Source organism: Condylura cristata, unplaced genomic scaffold (genome assembly GCF_000260355.1).
Source record: "Condylura cristata isolate star-nosed mole 26May11 unplaced genomic scaffold, ConCri1.0 scaffold00003, whole genome shotgun sequence".
NCBI classification, from domain to species: domain Eukaryota; kingdom Metazoa; phylum Chordata; class Mammalia; order Eulipotyphla; family Talpidae; genus Condylura; species Condylura cristata.
Window position 1 is genome coordinate 9,150,560 of NW_004567104.1, and position 17,112 is coordinate 9,167,671.

Below are 17,112 nucleotides of genomic sequence, written 5' to 3' on the forward strand. Positions count from 1 at the left end.
TTTGAACTTCACGGAATATGAGGTCAGACTTCAGCTGCTTCCTTGTCTGCTAATGGACAAAACAAAATGGCTCCGGCCTGAGTTTCACATCTCTCTAATCTATGCACGGGAGAGACTAGAGACACCAATTACCAATGAGTCACAGAGCAGACAGAAAACTGTTAGTAAGTCTCGACAATTAGGAATTAAGATGTTTTTAAGAAGTAAATATTCGAGGCAAAGTATGTAAGGAGTGTATCTTAGAAAGCAATATCAAAGTGTTAGAAAAATGGAGTCCCTGTCCAAGTGGCCTGGAGGATTTACCTCTACAATGTTAAATAAATAAATAGCTCTTGGTTTTCTTGAAGTATTGTTTAAAAGTCTTCAAGTCAAATTGTGAGACCTATCTAAACAGAGTGTTGGCCTTTAACACGGAACTTAGTACAGGCTATGTCCACTCACACTGGTGCAATGATGGTCTGAATGTGAAGGCCTGGCAGGGACTTGAAGGGGTCTTAAGGTAGAGCTTCTACCACCCACTGGAGGCAAGAATGCTGGCATCTGTGTCTTACTGGCACCTCAGAAGGATGGTCACCCCTATGAATCTAGACCAAGATGATGGTGTGTGAAGGCTCAGTTGATTTTACTGCATAATTATTCATTTAGAGCATGAAGGATTGCAAAAGATCTAATGAAACTTACTTTTGGTTAGGGCTCAGTTTCTCTTTGTAGCAAAATAAAACAAGCCAACTCTACAGACAAAATGCCCTAGAGAAAGAACAAAAACTAAAGACTGAAACTAATTCCAAAAAAACTAATTATAAAAGCAAAAAAAAAAAAAAAAAAAAGAGGAAGGGAAGAAGGGGTTGGGGGAAGAGAAAAAAAAAGGGAAGGAAAGGAAACCAAAATTATGAGCCACAAAGAGGGCATGCGAAAATATTCCGCAGGACCCAGGCCTTGGTACATCAATAGTAGAGCCAGTCCTGATGGAAGAAAAAATATTTTTGAAGATAAAAGCTTCAAATTGCTTTAGCTATCTTTTAACGAGTACAGACTTGTCAGGGTCCCTTTCAAATTTGGATTTGCCTTGACACTTTGTGTAAAATATTTGTACAAAAATATAAAAGGCATGGCTTGATGTTTAACGTCTGTGTTTTATTGTTCTTGGCACCAGAGAAGCTCATGTTCTATGTTATGTCACTGTACATACTGTAAACAAGACTGCATTAATATTGTTTTATGTTTTTTGTTTCAATGAATCTAGATTTTAAAAAATACATTCACAAACTACCTTATGTTTAAACACAATGATTCCCTTTTATTTCTTAACTGTACCCAAAAATCCCACAATAAAAAAATCATTTAAAGCTGTGTGTTTCAAACTTATCACTTAGAAATAAAAACAAAACAAAAACATAAAAACAAAGATCAATTTGCAACATAATTTAAAGAAGCTTCTGGTTTAAAATACCACAGCAGCAATATAAAGAGCTGGTGGCAATCGCATTTGGGGTTAAGACCTACATGGAGACATTTTGTCCACGTCAGCATCCAATTACAGTAGTTGCTCAATTCAATCCAGAAAGTTATTGCTGAATTTGCTATATGGAATTTGTGAAAATAGTATTGTTCAGCAGCAGAACCACAGCAGTAAAAATGAGAACGGGAGGATTTCATTGGTGTTGAGAGCTAACGGGACCATGAGGAGGACATCTTGGTGATCGCCTGAGGATAATCCTCAATTCCATTCCTGTGTGTTTCCTGCTTACAGTAAATGAAAATGACAACCACCTTTATGGGAGGGGAATAATCATCGAATTCAAAGGCCAGAATATTTGCCCTCCCCCAACCCCCCTTCCCAACAACCAGATTGAAGTGCTTTCATTTTCCTAAAGTGTGTTTCGTTCTCATTAATAGTACATCAGCTGCTCTTATATTTAGGCAAAAATCTATGATCATAATCTGTTTAAAAAGCTGTTTACAGTGTTTGTTCTTTCTAGAAACAAGCCACATTTGTTTCTGTTGTTGACATTTTTAACAAAAATTTCTCAAGAACAATTTGGCCAACTACTGTTTTGTTTTAAAAATATTAACGACACCTGAGATTGCCAGTTGAGCTCTCTATATGTCTCCTGGAGATAACACTGCTGTGATGCACAGTGAAATGAAAACAAACAAAACGAGGTAGGTTAAAACAGGAAGCGCAACACAGATATTGTTTGCAACACCTCGATACCACAGGCGGCCATGCTTGTAGCTTTGGAAAAAAAATCCCAGACAGTCACGTAAAAGTTCAAATCATCTGAGTAAGAGTTTATAGGGACACCAGTCAATCTGAACTAAATACATACATATCTCTGCACAAATGTTGTTTACGTATGTTGGGTAATTTGGAGAAAGGTAAAATGATTAGGGTCTCAGAATTTTGGCCAAAGCCTTGCTTTCAAGTTTTATAAAATCTGAACCAATGATGCCTGCCACATCTTAGGCAGGTTAAGTAGTCTAGTCCCTTCTCTCACCAACCCAGAGAGAACACAGGCAGCTCAGAAACTTTTATTATTATTATTATTTCAGTCACAGTTTTCATCTTGAGAAAGTGGCACCCTCAGGAGAAAGCTGGGTATGACCAGAGCATGGATGTTACCCACTCCCCAACTGCCAGAAAGAACTCCACAAAGGCTCAGTCCTAATGAAGTCCCAACTGAGTGACCTCTTAGCTGGGAGGCTTTGTGCATTTAAAAAAATTGTGAGTATATATATATTCTATATATAGTGATTTTCTTTTTAGTTTGTTTTCCAGAAGCTCTTTCTGTCTGACCCCATCAGTCATCCCAACTTTTGCCCTGATCTGTTGCATAATAGCTGAGGGAAAGTTGTGTTATGGATTCCCCCAGTCACTAGAGAGAACTCAACTCACTGGCACTACTATCCCATTCAACACACACCATTCTGTCCAGGGCCATATAAAAATAGGGCCTGTCAGACTCACAAAAATGGTAGTTGATTTTATTAGTCTAAGGCTAGTAGTTTAGCCATTTAAAATCTATTTCCCAAAAGAGGGGAAAACTAGTATTTTTCTTCTCTTTTAAAAATTCATTAGCCAGTTGCTATCAAAAAGCAACCACTTGGGTTGGTAAAGGCAAAAGAGTTCTAAAATTACCCCACTATGCAGTTATGGCCTTCAGTGTAAGGAGATAAGGTACATTTATTGTGCTGTCTCTCACCATATGAGATTGGAAATTTTACAACACATCATATACTTAAAGCTAGCAGGCAGACAGAATTAAAAACAGTTCATTTTCTCAGTATGCATTCTCTCCCCATTCTTACAAAGTAAGGGGATAAAGAAAAAAAAGGTGGAAAAAACTAACAACCAAAACTCAAAATCCACCAGAACACAGCTTGATTATAAGAGCACACAATATTTGTTTCTATCCCTAACTCTGAAGGGCACATGGTCCATCTTTGTCCGCAGACAATGCAGCATTCTTGGGGATCTCCTGGGAATTCCTGCCACCTTTTTCTCTCCTTCTCAACCAGGCTGCAACATGGAAAGATGGACTTTATTGGGACGGGTAGAGGGAGAGGAAAAGGGGGAAGTGGTATGTTCAACCAAGCCTTCTGATTCTGCCTCTAGACCGGCATAAGTCCACATGAGTTAGGTTCTTTTAAATTAGAAATAACGCCATGAAGATAAGTGCCAAGTGCTCTTCTGTTACCAGTTCATCATGGAATTTCTGTTGAGGGTCATGAAAAACACTTGGCTACTTCCTCCAGATCGCACGGATGCAAAAAATACCTGTTTGAAATTAAAAAAAAGTTAGTTCAACTGCATGGATTCGCTCCCTCTTTTCTTCAAACGTCCATCCATTTTCTCTCACATGTCCTATCCCTGCCATGTGTCAGTTTTTAAGACTCAGTGACTGGTGTTTAGAAAGTGCCTTTGGTACAGTGCATCCTCTGTAAACACTCTTGCCTTTGGACTCTGACTGATATTAGTACTGGTCATGGTACTGGCTTCAGGGACATAGAAAGAGCAATATCTGTATTTGCAACAAGCTTTTGGTGCTCACATTTAAAGGGAGTTTGTGCTGGGATAACCTGCTGGATTTCCACATAGGACAGCCCTTTATTCTGTTCTGAAAAGCCACAGAGGCTCCCTTCTCTTGCCCAATGACAGAAGGCAGATTTGGGGACTGAAGAGAATCTTTCCAATTCCCCAAATCAAGGCAGAAAGTTTGGACTGACTATTGAACTTCAGTTCCCAGTTTTTTAGATTTAAAAAATTTTAAAATCTTCTGTAGGTCAGCTAGGGTAATGCCTGTTCACTTTGGCATTTCAAGAGTTAACGCTTGGTTTCTCTGCTGACATCTCCTAGGTCAAATGAGATAACCACGTTGATAAATAGAACCACAGTCCATTAAGGCCGGGTCTGTTCAGTCATTTTATTAAAAAAAAAAAAAATTAGAGAAGTGAGCAAAATTTGGGTTGCTGCTTGCTTGAGTGGAATGTAAATGAACCACAGCCTTTGGAAAACAATATTCCAAGCTGTGGCCTAGCCCTTCAGTCAGCCAACACCAAACTTTGGTCCAAGGCATTTTTGTCACGAGTATGAAGTCTCTGCTACTTCACTTCCACAACTTCCTCAGAAGAAGGCTAAATCTCCCAATAACAACTTCTTAGGAAGTTATTTGGAAATGCTGATCATTCAGCTAATGCTACATATGTAAGTTAAGCTACTATTAGGGCCAATGAATCAAAATGGATATGCACAGAAGACCCATGTAAAACCACAATGAGGGAAAGAAAGGGCTGCTGTTAGCTCCACCCTGGGCTCTAAAACTCAGGACCTGGATATGCTGCAATCTCAGCTAGCTTGTGAGCTGTGGGTCTGGTTTGGAAGGGGCCTGTTGGGTGAGTTTTCCATAGACTGGAGGAATGGGTGGGGATCCCATGCTTAGATCACTCCTATTCTTGTGATCCTCAGAGAGTAGGTGGGGGCTGGAGTTTTATCTGGGATCAGGTCTGTTCTGGGTGCTATGGTAAGGCCACCCACAGCTACTGTCCATGCAATCCACACCAGGTCCGAGTAGTTGGCTAGGGCTGAATCTAGTTTGGACCCGTATCCCCAAGGCTGGAGTAAGACCTGCTGGGGTCCCAGCCTCTGGGGGACCGGGGTGAGCAAAGCCTGATATGACTGACTGTTCAATGCATCACACTCTTCCTATGGGTGCTTATGTGTGATGCTTTGGAGACAGCATTTTTAATTGGTCATAGTGACAAAGGATGAATTCACAAGTGCAGTACAGCTTAGCTATGTAAAGCTCTGGGTTAGTTTACAGGGAAGGCAGGGGAGAAGCAACACTGCTACAGAATACCCTCCTGAGGTGACTGGTCATGCCAGATGGACACCGCCAATCTCACTGGAAAACAGTCCCCCTATGACACTTCAGAAGAAACATGGCTGGAATGACACAGGACATGGCACTAGTTGAGTTTGTGATTGTACATTCCTTAAGGAATGGGTGACATGGTTAGAAAGTTGATTTTTCTACGTGTCAAGCGTTTCGCATTTAAAGGTGAGTATAGTATGATGGGTTAGGTCTAGATAGTGACTTTGTGAAGTCTAAAAGTGGAAGTATAAAGTTGACCCACTGTGAGATGATTCATGATGGACCAACTCAGTTCTAAGTGCTCAGGAGAATTTGGGGTGTCTGTTGAGTCATCATAAATTAGCCTACAGGCCACAAAAGTTACTAAGTGTACAAGAAATGTTTAAGTGCTTTTAAAGTGTCTTTTTTGGATATGTGCATAATACATATTTGAGTGTTCATATGAATCAAACCAAATAATGCCATTGCAAAGAGAATATTGATTGCTTAACACAGATGTGACTCAAATCAGTATAAAGGAAAATGAAGGTTTCACAGGTACCTGGTGGTCTCTTAAAATGCAAACACTAATGCAAATGTTGAAACGGATTTACCTTATCATTTCTTTCACATAGAAACTTTAACCTTTGAGCTCGCTTATGCATAAATACTCCATCCAAATGTCCTGTTTCCACTGACCGGATCTCAATAGCTTTCTCGCCCCAGCCCATTATCTGATTGGAATGAATGTAGGCTGTCAAAAGGAATTTCCAAAACTGCATTAAAAACATTAGATGGGCAATAACTCACAGCATCTGTTCACATCTTAACCACAAAAATGACAAACGACTTGAGATAAACAGACAAAGCAAGTCTTACAAGTGTTATTCACAGACTTTTTTTTTTTTTTGTGGAATCAAATGGTTGTTTCACATTTCTTGATTTTCGTTTCATTTGGGGGGTGTAACTGCTGAAGGAGATAAGGAATGGTTAACCTACCCACAGACGTGGGCATTTCTCCCCATTGGAGCACCACATCCTTAGTTATCCGGCCATAGGTGTTCACATACACCCCCTCATCCTCATAGCAAACAAGCATTTCCATTCCATCTGTTTTAGGCAAGATGACAATGGCATGAGGAGTGATATTGCCCTGAATCTAGAAAATAAAGAAAGGCCAGGTATTATTCTTTTTTAAAAAAGACAACCATCGGTTGACTATTCAGTCTAAGAACTTCAAGAAAGCATTTTCTGTGTATGTGCTTTTGTTTTTCATTTATGTTCTAGAAACTGATATTTTGCTTTGCATAATCTAACAGCTGACCTGTCCCATATCAGCTCTACATCCAGAATCCAGTTTACCTGTTTCTAACAAAACAACAATTACAACTATGAAGCACTGATAGGTCACCACTAAGTCTTTTTATGCCCGTAATTCTAGCTCTCCAAGTATCTTACTGTACAGGTGAGGAAATTACATCTCAGAGGGATTAAGTAATTTGACTGTACTGAACTAGTATTTGGTGTTAGAACTGAGGATGTGTCTTTCAGATATTGAAAATCATGTTTTTCATTAGAACAAATTACTCTACTTCTCTCAAAGATGAGGAGAATGCAAAACTACTGAATCTGATGCAGATAACCTGAGGGACTGGAAAGAATTCTAACCAAATACAACTATGGGAATATAGCACAGACTATATAGCTGTATGCCTAAATGCCAGAATAACCTCCACAGTAATGACTTACTTAGAAAAAAATTAATATTACCACTACTGATTAATAAATAAAATTATACTATGGAATAAGTGGCTAAATTGTTTTAAGAAAAATGATGTGGTATTGCAAAGATATCCTGAATGAGAATGTCATGCTAAGAGCTGGAGCTGAATCCCACGTGCACACACACATGAGTGTGACAAGCTATAATGCAGCAATGAATGTCAACTGTGTGTGCAAGTGCATGTGTGTAAAGTATTGAAACAACTTTTTCAATTGTCATGCTTCTTAATAAAGACTTTAAGTTCTCAAAGTAACAATAAGCAACAGATTAGGCCTCATACTTTCCTGACAGGTGAGTTCTACTCTATGTTAACCTTGGGCCTGCAAATAACAATTTACACTGCACCAACGCCACTAGACAAATCCATGTGCAGCTTTGAAAGTCATGTTTTAGAGCTGTGTCTATGAACTAATACCTGTACTATGATTTGTAGGCCCTTGTTTAGATGTGTTCCCTCACCCAATGCTGATGATAACCCTATGGGACTAGTCTTTTTCTTCTAATTTTACAGTGAGAAAGCTGAGGGCTGAACAGGCTACCTGATGTGTCCAAGACTGTAAAGAGAAAATGTGCAAGAATCAGACCATGAGCTCCACTGACTCCATGGCACAACACTGTCCTCATGTTGGAGAATTGAATAAAAACAACAAGAAAAGGACAAGTGGCCTTCTTCTACATAAAAGGAATCAACTTCCATGGGTCTCCCTGGTGGTGAAGGGGTTAAAGTCTCAGTGCTATCAGGCTGTCCACAGCCACTGCAGCATGAGTTCGATCCTTGGCCAGGGAGGTGACCCACATGACACAGCAGACCTTCCTGTCTCACCCGCTGCTCCCCTCAGCAGTGTATTTCAGTTCTGCTCCCCACTCTGTTTCTGGTGAACCCTGTCACCTCTCTACACCTCTGGCCTACACCCAGCTTTTGTATGCATAAATTAATAAAAATAAATCTTAAAAAAAAACCCAAAACGAATCAACCTCCCTTCAAAAATTAAAATTAGGAACTCATCTATTAAACTCTAACTTACAAAATATTGATGCCCTTAAAGGAAAAACAAATGTACTTTAAAGGTCAAAGAGACATATTGAGCAAATGGCAAGTAATTGCCATTATGTATTACTCAGGCCTAACCAATCATAACAATAGTTATATTTATACCTTCTGTCTATTAAAAAGCATGATATCTACTTAGGAAAGGTCAAAAATAATTTACTTTACTAAATAGTCAAAGTTAGCATGACTTGTATAAAAGCAAATTTCTTTATACTTGCAGGTTGTTATAAAGAGGATATTGACAGTCTATTTCCAGGAACTTACATGAGATGGTATGTAGATATCATAAGAGTTTCCTGAATCAACATCAATTACATGGAAACCAGTGTGTGAACCAAAAATAACCTTTAATCTTTGCCCTTCTTCTACAGTGAGATCAACAAGCAGAGGCTTGTGCTGGAGATCTGCAAAAGACTTTAAAAATCACACCATGAGTATCCACATCATTCACAACACTTACCTTGGTAATTTTGTCTGTTAGCTATTGCTTAGTAGAAGTTAACATCTAACTTTCTTGACCAGAAAAGTTAGAAACTTTTCCTAATTATTTTAAGCATATTCATTTTCTGGGTCTAGGAAGAAGGTTCTAGTACCCCATTTGCACCCCTTTCTCCATTCCCTGTCCTCCAGGGCAGAGAAATTGTTTTATAGTTGTCAATTTTGATGGTGTCATCATAAATTTAAAAAACAGTGCCTGGATACTCCTGTCCAGCCACTCCTCTGAGTCCACATGTGAGACCCAGGTCTCTGTGCTTTCTGAGACACTTGACTTTGGGGGTGGGGACAGTTGGGTCAGCTCTGTACTTAGCTTGCTTAGGATTCAAGGGTAAGCTCTGCATCTGATTTCCTTCAAAGAGAGAATGGATGTCATATTGGCAATTTCTCTAAAGAAATTTCACTTTCTCTGAGACTTGGGTTTGGGTGACAGAGACAATAGGAGAAGACGCAACATCACATGACTCATGACTTGGAACATCACATGACTCATGACTTGTGTTAGCTAGTTGGGTTTACCTAGAAACATGCCTACAGCCAAGTTTATCAAGGTTCAGTGTGTTTGAATCCAGAAATTGAATCATAAATAGCAGTCAAGTATTCCTGTTTTCTGATGCCATTGTAATCAATTATATTCTACCTTTATTGGGCCTTGAAGTCTATGCCACTGCTGCCTAAAAGACCTTTTTCATCTTTTGCTAACATCATTTCTATAATGTGGGGGTTCTGGTTTCAAGGTCTTGTCCCAACGGAGGGCTCAACCCTGTCTGCTCCAGTATTTCCTGTTCAGGCATGGTCTTTGCTTTTTCCCATTTGCAGGCTAAGTATGATCTACTGAACAAAGAATTTTGCACTCAGTTTGCATTTGGCGAGTAAACCAATGGCTGTAACTTCAGAACTAGAATGGGAGTGGGATTTTGATTGAAAAGCCTTTTTGGCAAGGGATTTTGGCAGAGTAAGCACTGTCACTTTAGCTATTAGGAGGTATCCCTTTAGTGCTATTACTGGCCTAATGAATTCCAAAACTTTCCATAAAAGTGGGATTATGGAGGGGAGCCCATTTCCACAGTTTAGTCCATCCTCCTGAAGACAAAACACATCACAAATGTGATGAGGTCCTTTCACTAGGGGAAGAAGACAGAAATGGAGTGTTTCAGGACTGAAGAGTGGCTCATAATATTTCCAGGACAGTTTTACCATTACATGACATATCTGGCAAGGAAGAATCTATAAACAATTAAAGGGAGATAACGGTCACAAAAGTGGGGATAAATGGCAATCAAAATGGAAGAATAGAGAGAAAGTAGGCCAATTCTCTATGTGATTACATTCAGTAGATATTTTACAAAAGTCAATAGTATTGGGGAGATTTGAGTACTCTGAATTTTACAGGCTTTATCCCAAAAGGTTTCTGAGGATCTCAGAATGTAGACACAAAGTTCAACCTTGAGATTCAGGGATGTTGTTGGCTTGTCTTCTTCAGAAGCATCACAGTGGCTTTATAATTTCACTGCCTAATGTCACAATGAATGCTTAGCCCCGTGACTGTTCCAGACTGAATGCTACTTGGACATGATTATTCTTAGACCTGAAATGGGTCTTGTGTCTGCTAGGCTGTCTCATAAATTTTAATTTGGCTGATTTTATAGAATTTATTAATGTTTAGATTTTATTTTTGGAATACTAATCCAAGACTTCCTATCCTTTTAAAAAGTTTATTATGAACAAGGAAACTGGTTTATGCAGTAGACCACTTTGTTAACTGGTGAAACCTAAAATTAAAAAAAAACAAACAAAAACCCTTTTTAGGTTTACCTGCCCGCTTACCTTAAATGCCATGAATTTATGATATGGTTTAGGAGCCCACGCATATATCTCCACAGCGTTCTTTAAGGCAATCACCAAGAATTTGATCCTTTCATATTTAACTATAACAGAAAGATTATGAATTAAAAAAGCACATCAATATATTCAAGTTTTTGTACATAAGAGTGTTCAGGCCACAATTAATGCATGTATATGAATTCATCCTTGAGGGTGATGCTCTCGGTGGGGGCCTTTTTCAAAAATACAGATTCAATTTCCTTTATTGTGGTTTTTCTGGAGAATACGTGAGGCATTTGACTTTCAGTTTAAGGCTCTTTCAGTTAAAGATGGAACTGCTCAGGACAGTCTTTAGTCACTAGGGTTACATATAAATGAGTCATTGTAGTAAGAACTTGCATCCCTTCGTGTTTCCTTGCTTGCTTTTTTTTTTTAAATTAATTTATGTATGCATACAGAACTGGGGTACAGGCCAGAAGCACATGGGCAGTGAGAGGATTCACCAGAGACAGAATGGAGAGCAGAACAGGCAGATAGAGGAAATACACTGCTGAGGGGGTCAGGAGAGATCTGCTGTGCCACGTGGATCACCTCTGGGGCAGGGATCAACTAGCACTTAAGTGGTTGTGGCTCTCTTGCAGTGCTGTGTCCTAACCCGTTGTGCCACCAGGGAGGGCTGGCCCCCTTGCCTGCTTTTTATGTTCACTCACATCCAAGTAGCTGAAAGCTAGTTTAGGAAGTTGGAAAGAAAGTGAGCCAAAGAGCAGAGACATAAAGGCGTTATTTGTTCATGATTCTAATTTGAATTCCAAGTGTTAGGAATCTGTAAGGAATAAGTAACCTATAAAAGAAACTGCAGAGACATTCCTTTCTCTTTCTGCTACCTGAGGCTGTTGAGAGGCCGCTGTGTATGAACCAGGAAGTGGGTCCCCACCAAATGCCCAACCTATCGGACACTTGACCTTAATTGCACAGCTCAGAACTGTGAGAAATACGTTCTTGTTGTTGGCAAGCCACCCGGCCCATGCTATTCTGTTATAGTGGCCCCATCAGGCCAAGGCAGAGCACGAGCCATCATTTTCTTTACAAAATATCTGGACAAGCAAGATATTCTGTATGCTAAGGAAATTGGACAGCCCAGGATAACTGCCTAAATTCCCCTCTCTGAGCTCTTTCCCTTTGTTTGTACATTGCCTTCACTACATTTGCAACTGGTTCTTTGGCAATTTATTCCCATATTTCTAAATAACATATTTACAATGTTATCACTTTAATTTTTTCAGTGTTTGATTTTATTGACTGGCTTTGTAGAAAGGAAAGGATTTAGTCTCTTATAACCAACTCATTTCTCTAGTTCTCTAATATATTTCTTCCTTCCCCATACCCCTAGTATTTTTAATATTTGGTTAAGTCAACATCCTGTGTTCAAATTATTATGTTCACTGATGAGGCACATAGTATACGATAATTACAACTCCTTTTTTGTTTTCCTTTATTTTTCTCACTCCCTAATTTTTCTGTTACCTATTTCTAAATACATGTGAACTTCCTGCTAGCCTGTCTCTGGCTCTCTCAAAGAGATAGAAATGAGAAAGAGAGAGATCCTGGCTAATACAGGTGGGTTATAATGTAATAGGTGAATATATTTTCTACCTGAAGAGTTTTGAAGGCTAAACTTACTCCACTGTCTTTTAATCTTCCAGAATTGCTACTAAGTCCCAGATCACCTAATTCTAGGTCTATTATGTATGAACAATTTATTTATTTACATATAATCTGGAAACATTAAGGATTTCTCATTTTCTTGCCATTGCAATTTCATGCTGATATGATTACTTGGCTAATATTTTAAATTTGGATTTCAATATCTCAGCTTTAAAAAATTTCCTTATATTCTTTGATACTTTCTCTCTGCTATTTTTTATTTTCTCTTTTTCCTAAAACTCATAATACTTAGATTTTGAACCACTGAGACTGATTTTTCATTTTCAGTACCTTTTGCTCTTCTCTCTCTTTATTTTTGTTCTACTTTTATAGATTAAAAAAAAAATCTATATGTTGCCACATTTCTATATTTTTTACTCCTGCCAGGATCTTTTAGCTGCCCATGTCTACCTCCCACCCGGGCTTCTGAATGACCTCCTCCTAACTCTGTTCCAGTCCCCCCCTTTAAAAAAGTCCTATTTTTTAATCTCTCAGACGTTCTGATCTCTCATCTTCTGAATGACCTCCTCCTAACTCTGTTCCAGTCCCCCCCTTTAAAAAAGTCCTATTTTTTAATCTCTCAGACGTTCTAATCTCTCATAAGTCATTATAATTGCATTTGAGTCCCCCCCCTTAACAAAAGTCCTATCTTTTAATCTCTCAGACATTGTTCTAATCTCTCATAAGTCATTATAATTGCATTTGAGTCCCCCCCCCCCTTACACACACCTCCCTTCATTACCTTATTTCCTCTAAAGTCTTCTTTCTTTGCTCCCATCAGGGGATTTCCCTACTGCCTGGTATAGATAGGCTAATCCACCACTGGCTTTAACTATAGGGTAGGCATTGGAGACACGTTTTCTCAGCACTAAAATGTTAGTATCTGAACATCTTTTCTTTCTGGCTATTTAATTTCTCCTAAGACAAGTCTTCTGCTTGGGTATGAACATGCTGTGGGGAGGAAGGGTGTGGGTGTACTGTGCATGCATGTGACCCACGGACTGCACAAGCTCAGTCTTCCCCACCATGTGTTAGGCTGTCAGCCTTGTATCTTCTGCTGAGTGGAGGAGGATTAAGGTTTTATTGCTCAGCAGGGGAACTGGTTCTGCAGGATTTGCTGCTAGCAAGCTTTTCCTGTTCTTGGAAGAGCCTTTGGAGATGCTGTCCAGTCACTGGATTGACTCTGATGACTTTCCTGACTGCAGAGTTTGAATGCAGCATTCTCTGCTCAGCTAAGTCAGTTCTAGTTATTCAATTACTCTTGTTCAATTTTGTTTACATCTCTTTTGCTAACTTCCCTTTTCTTGGTCCCTTTTTCCTTGTGGGCTTATGGCATTTTCCATTCTTATTGTCATTTTAAGGGAACTTTGGGAGGGAGTGGCTATAAATATTCAAATTGGAGCCTAGGACTTTCTTCTGAATGAATGCACTCTTGATGCACTTTATCAACCTTTTTTGAAAATGTACTTACTAAAGTGATATATTTAAGGTTTTAACATCTTAAACGGATTCCAAATATATTGTTGGGGGGGAAGGATGCCCTGAGCACACTCCACAAATTCAGGTTTAATGGACTTCACCTCCACTCTAGATCAAAGTATCCAATACACCAAGAACTACATTTCCCATAATGTGGTCATCACCAAAGGGAGACTGCTGGGAACTAGGGGTGGAATTAAGCAGCCAGGTTTGGTGTTTAACCCATGTGGGTCTGGGGGGGGGTGTTGCCTCACTTTTTGTTAGCTTTCAGCATGATGTTGTGTTATTGGGGATCCAGCTCAGTGGAACTGGTAGGATGCTTTCACCAACTATCTCCCTCTCCCTCTCTTTTTCCATGAGGTATTCATTTTTAAATTCTCCCTTCTTTTGTAAATAAACCCTTTATTGACCTCTGTGTGTGTACCTGCAGTAAGTTTTTATTATAAGTCCCTTTTAAGTGTGTGGGTGATGACCAACAGTCAGGCAACCCACTTCATATCAGGGTTGCCCTGTAATAATTACCAGGGTTGCCCTCTAACAATGTCATCGGCATCTGATAAATATTGAATTAAACAGATATCCAATGACAGTCGAATTGAATGAACTTAACTGAATACTTCTGAGTAAGCAATTCTGTCCCTTAACACTTACCAACTTTGTAATGTATACAGCCTTCCAAGTCCCCAACAGTGATCCAGCCTTGCTTCTTTTCTACTTCTGGGTCATTGTGAAGTATTCTGTTTCTTAGCCATGAAAGATAGTAAACACGTAGCTTGTTCTTCTTTCCTGTGGAAAGAATAGAGTTTTAACTTCAAGCCCTTATGATAGCTTTTACCTCAATCTTTCCCCATCACTATTTTATTTATATACCTTAATATATAACTCTCTGTGTTCATAAAAGTATAATAGCCAGTAACCTCAGCATCATCAGTGTTGTCTGTTGGGACTCATGGTTAAAGAGTTTCAAATATTTCAGACAACAATTTTCTGATTTCAAGTGATTTCATATCTGAGGAAGCTGTTCTTATTCTCTCTTCCTAATGGAAGGGCAGTGTCTGTTAATCTCAGCTAAGATGTAATTCTGTGATGGAATGAGTTCTAGAACATTCTAGATCTAATTAGATGATGATGTAGTGTTGTTGAAAGTTGTATATTTTAGTGTACTTATGCGTGACTGCTTTTCTTTCACTTTATAATTTATTTGCCTATATTGATGAGAACCTTTTATTTTTCTCCCATATTACTTTAAAGATGACAAAGAAAAGAAATGTTAAAGGAGACTAGTGTCTCCTTTAAAGAGAAGCGAGTTCAACAAAGGAAATCTAGGCTCAGAAAATAACACTGGACATGTTCATTATGCTGACTTCACCAAAAGGACCAGCCAACAATATAGAGAGGAGAAAAAAAACGTGAACTTGGAAATACTTAAAAAAAAAAAACAAAACTCCCATGGTGAAGTAGTCATGCAGGAAAGAATTCTTTGTGCTATTAAGTATCTTAATAATATTAAAGAGTATACAAGGAACAAATATAAGTATAATAATGAGATTATATGAGTAGGAAATAAGAAAATGTCCTTTGGGGTGGCTCCTTCCAAAGGATCAGAAATGGAGGCCTGTGGGTACCTATTTTCCTTTGATTTATCTGAGACATCAACAGATGTTTTGTCTTTTCCAGGTATGACATGTACCCAAAGAAGAAGAGAATTCACTGAAGCATGTCAGGCTGGATTTCACAGGTGAGTGCACTGCTGTCTTAAATTTGGGAAGTTGTTGTGCAGTTACTGCTTCTTTTGTAACCCAAAGTCTAAAACATGCATGAACTGCAATAGCTGGGGAGGGCAAGTGGCCAGTGCCACCTTTATGCCAACACAAACCTGAGGGCAGTTCATGAATCCTTTGCTCCTATTTTTATTTTCTTTGTAAGAAGAAATGGTAACCCTTAGGAATGGGGATGTAACACTCACAATATAGGTACAGGCCTACACATGAGTTTTCTGATGTCATTTCCATTTTGGGTAGGTGACTGGCAGATGTATGGTCTTTGAATTTCATTTGACAGTGTAGACATGAAGAAAACAATGAAGCAGAATAACTTCAACACACTGGCTTAAATACAAATCACAATACAAGAGGAATTTTCTGGGCTAAGACATATTTGGGAAGAATAAGAAGAGATTAAACGCTGAGCATTATGTGGAAAGGTAATAGAAAGAGGAAGTTACTGCATCAAGGATAGACGTATCCTCGGAATCAAAGTACTGCAGTAGAGTTAACTTCATTCAAGGTTCAACCCTGAAGCCTTGTATTGTCTGCTGTGAAGCAACGTCTGAAAGCAGAACAGTGGTCTCAAACCTGCCTGCACATGACCTGCCCCAGGCTCTAAAGCTGCCAGGCCCCAACCCCAGAATTCCTGACCCACTGTCTGGCCTCTTGGGGGAGTCTTCTACATAGCAGAACAGCTGGTTTCATTTTGGATGGAAGGGGCTGGAGAAGCGGGTGTTATTTATTAAACTTCTTCAAACACCATCAGGAAGAATTCCCCTTCAATAAACATAGAATACTTCAGGTGATGGTTTTAACTTGCCAGTAATAAGCACTACATTTTTCTTTCCCTCTCTCTCTTTTTATTAACAGCCCTTTTTGGGAGCCAGAAGCTGCAGGATATAGAAAGGCTTCTTATATTTGAGTCCCCTTGCAGACATAATTGCCCCGTGTACTGACTGTACTTGTGAAAATGTCAGTTCTCATGAGAAAAGAAAGCAGGATTTCCTGTTCTCAGATTTCCCATTCACAGGATTCCCATTCTCAGAAGCTTACATTTTGATGCTCTCCACCAGAGAGTGGATGGCAGTGACTGGGGTGCAGAGTCCTTGTTAAGGTCCTTGTTGAGCCCTGGCAGAGGTTACAGCCTTTGTGCTTTGTGTCTACCTGGTTCTGATTTCATGCAGAGTTGACAGTCTTTCCTTTTGAGGTCAGAATTTCCAGAATTACAAAATCTGAATGATCTCACTCTGGTCATACGGCTGCAATTTATTATGTCATTCTTTCACTGGGAAGGACAGGGCTGACTGTTTCTTCAGAAAATGGGTGACTGCCTTTTGCACCTATGCAAATGTGGCGACTCAGTCACCTAGTAACATACCTGATATTGTCACAAGGACGTTCAGTCCCTCTAGCACATCCATCTGCTGAAATCGCCTCCGATTGATCAGATTATAGACTTTGCCTTGCCCACTTCTGTCCAAAAGCATCAGGCCATTTTCCGTTCCCACCAGCAGGTTGACACCTGAGAATTTAAGACACACCCAAGACTGACTTTCCTGGGCTTTAATCTTCTGCATCTGGGGTTTCTGTTAAATCCAAGCAACTGTGCCTTGAAAATATAAATGAGGGGGTCCTCTCGCAGGGAGCACAGAAGTAGAA

General features: G+C 39.4%; 1 protein-coding gene across 6 annotated transcripts in view; it reads right to left on the reverse strand.

Moving 5' to 3' along the window:
- Positions 1 to 1,736: 1,736 nt before the first annotated feature.
- TNIK (TRAF2 and NCK interacting kinase) overlaps positions 1,737 to 17,112 on the reverse strand; it is a 403,269-nt gene continuing 387,893 nt past the window's right edge. For all 6 annotated transcript variants that reach the window (XM_012732327.1, XM_012732316.1, XM_004674961.2 and 3 more), the window contains 7 exons: positions 16,832 to 16,975; positions 14,339 to 14,473; positions 10,508 to 10,608; positions 8,450 to 8,599; positions 6,351 to 6,510; positions 5,966 to 6,105; positions 1,737 to 3,778 (listed from right to left, as the gene is read on the reverse strand). In XM_012732327.1, the coding sequence (XP_012587781.1) occupies positions 3,695 to 3,778; positions 5,966 to 6,105; positions 6,351 to 6,510; positions 8,450 to 8,599; positions 10,508 to 10,608; positions 14,339 to 14,473; positions 16,832 to 16,975 (914 nt within the window). In that variant the 3' untranslated portion in view covers positions 1,737 to 3,694. The remainder of the gene's footprint in view (positions 3,779 to 5,965; positions 6,106 to 6,350; positions 6,511 to 8,449; positions 8,600 to 10,507; positions 10,609 to 14,338; positions 14,474 to 16,831; positions 16,976 to 17,112) is intronic.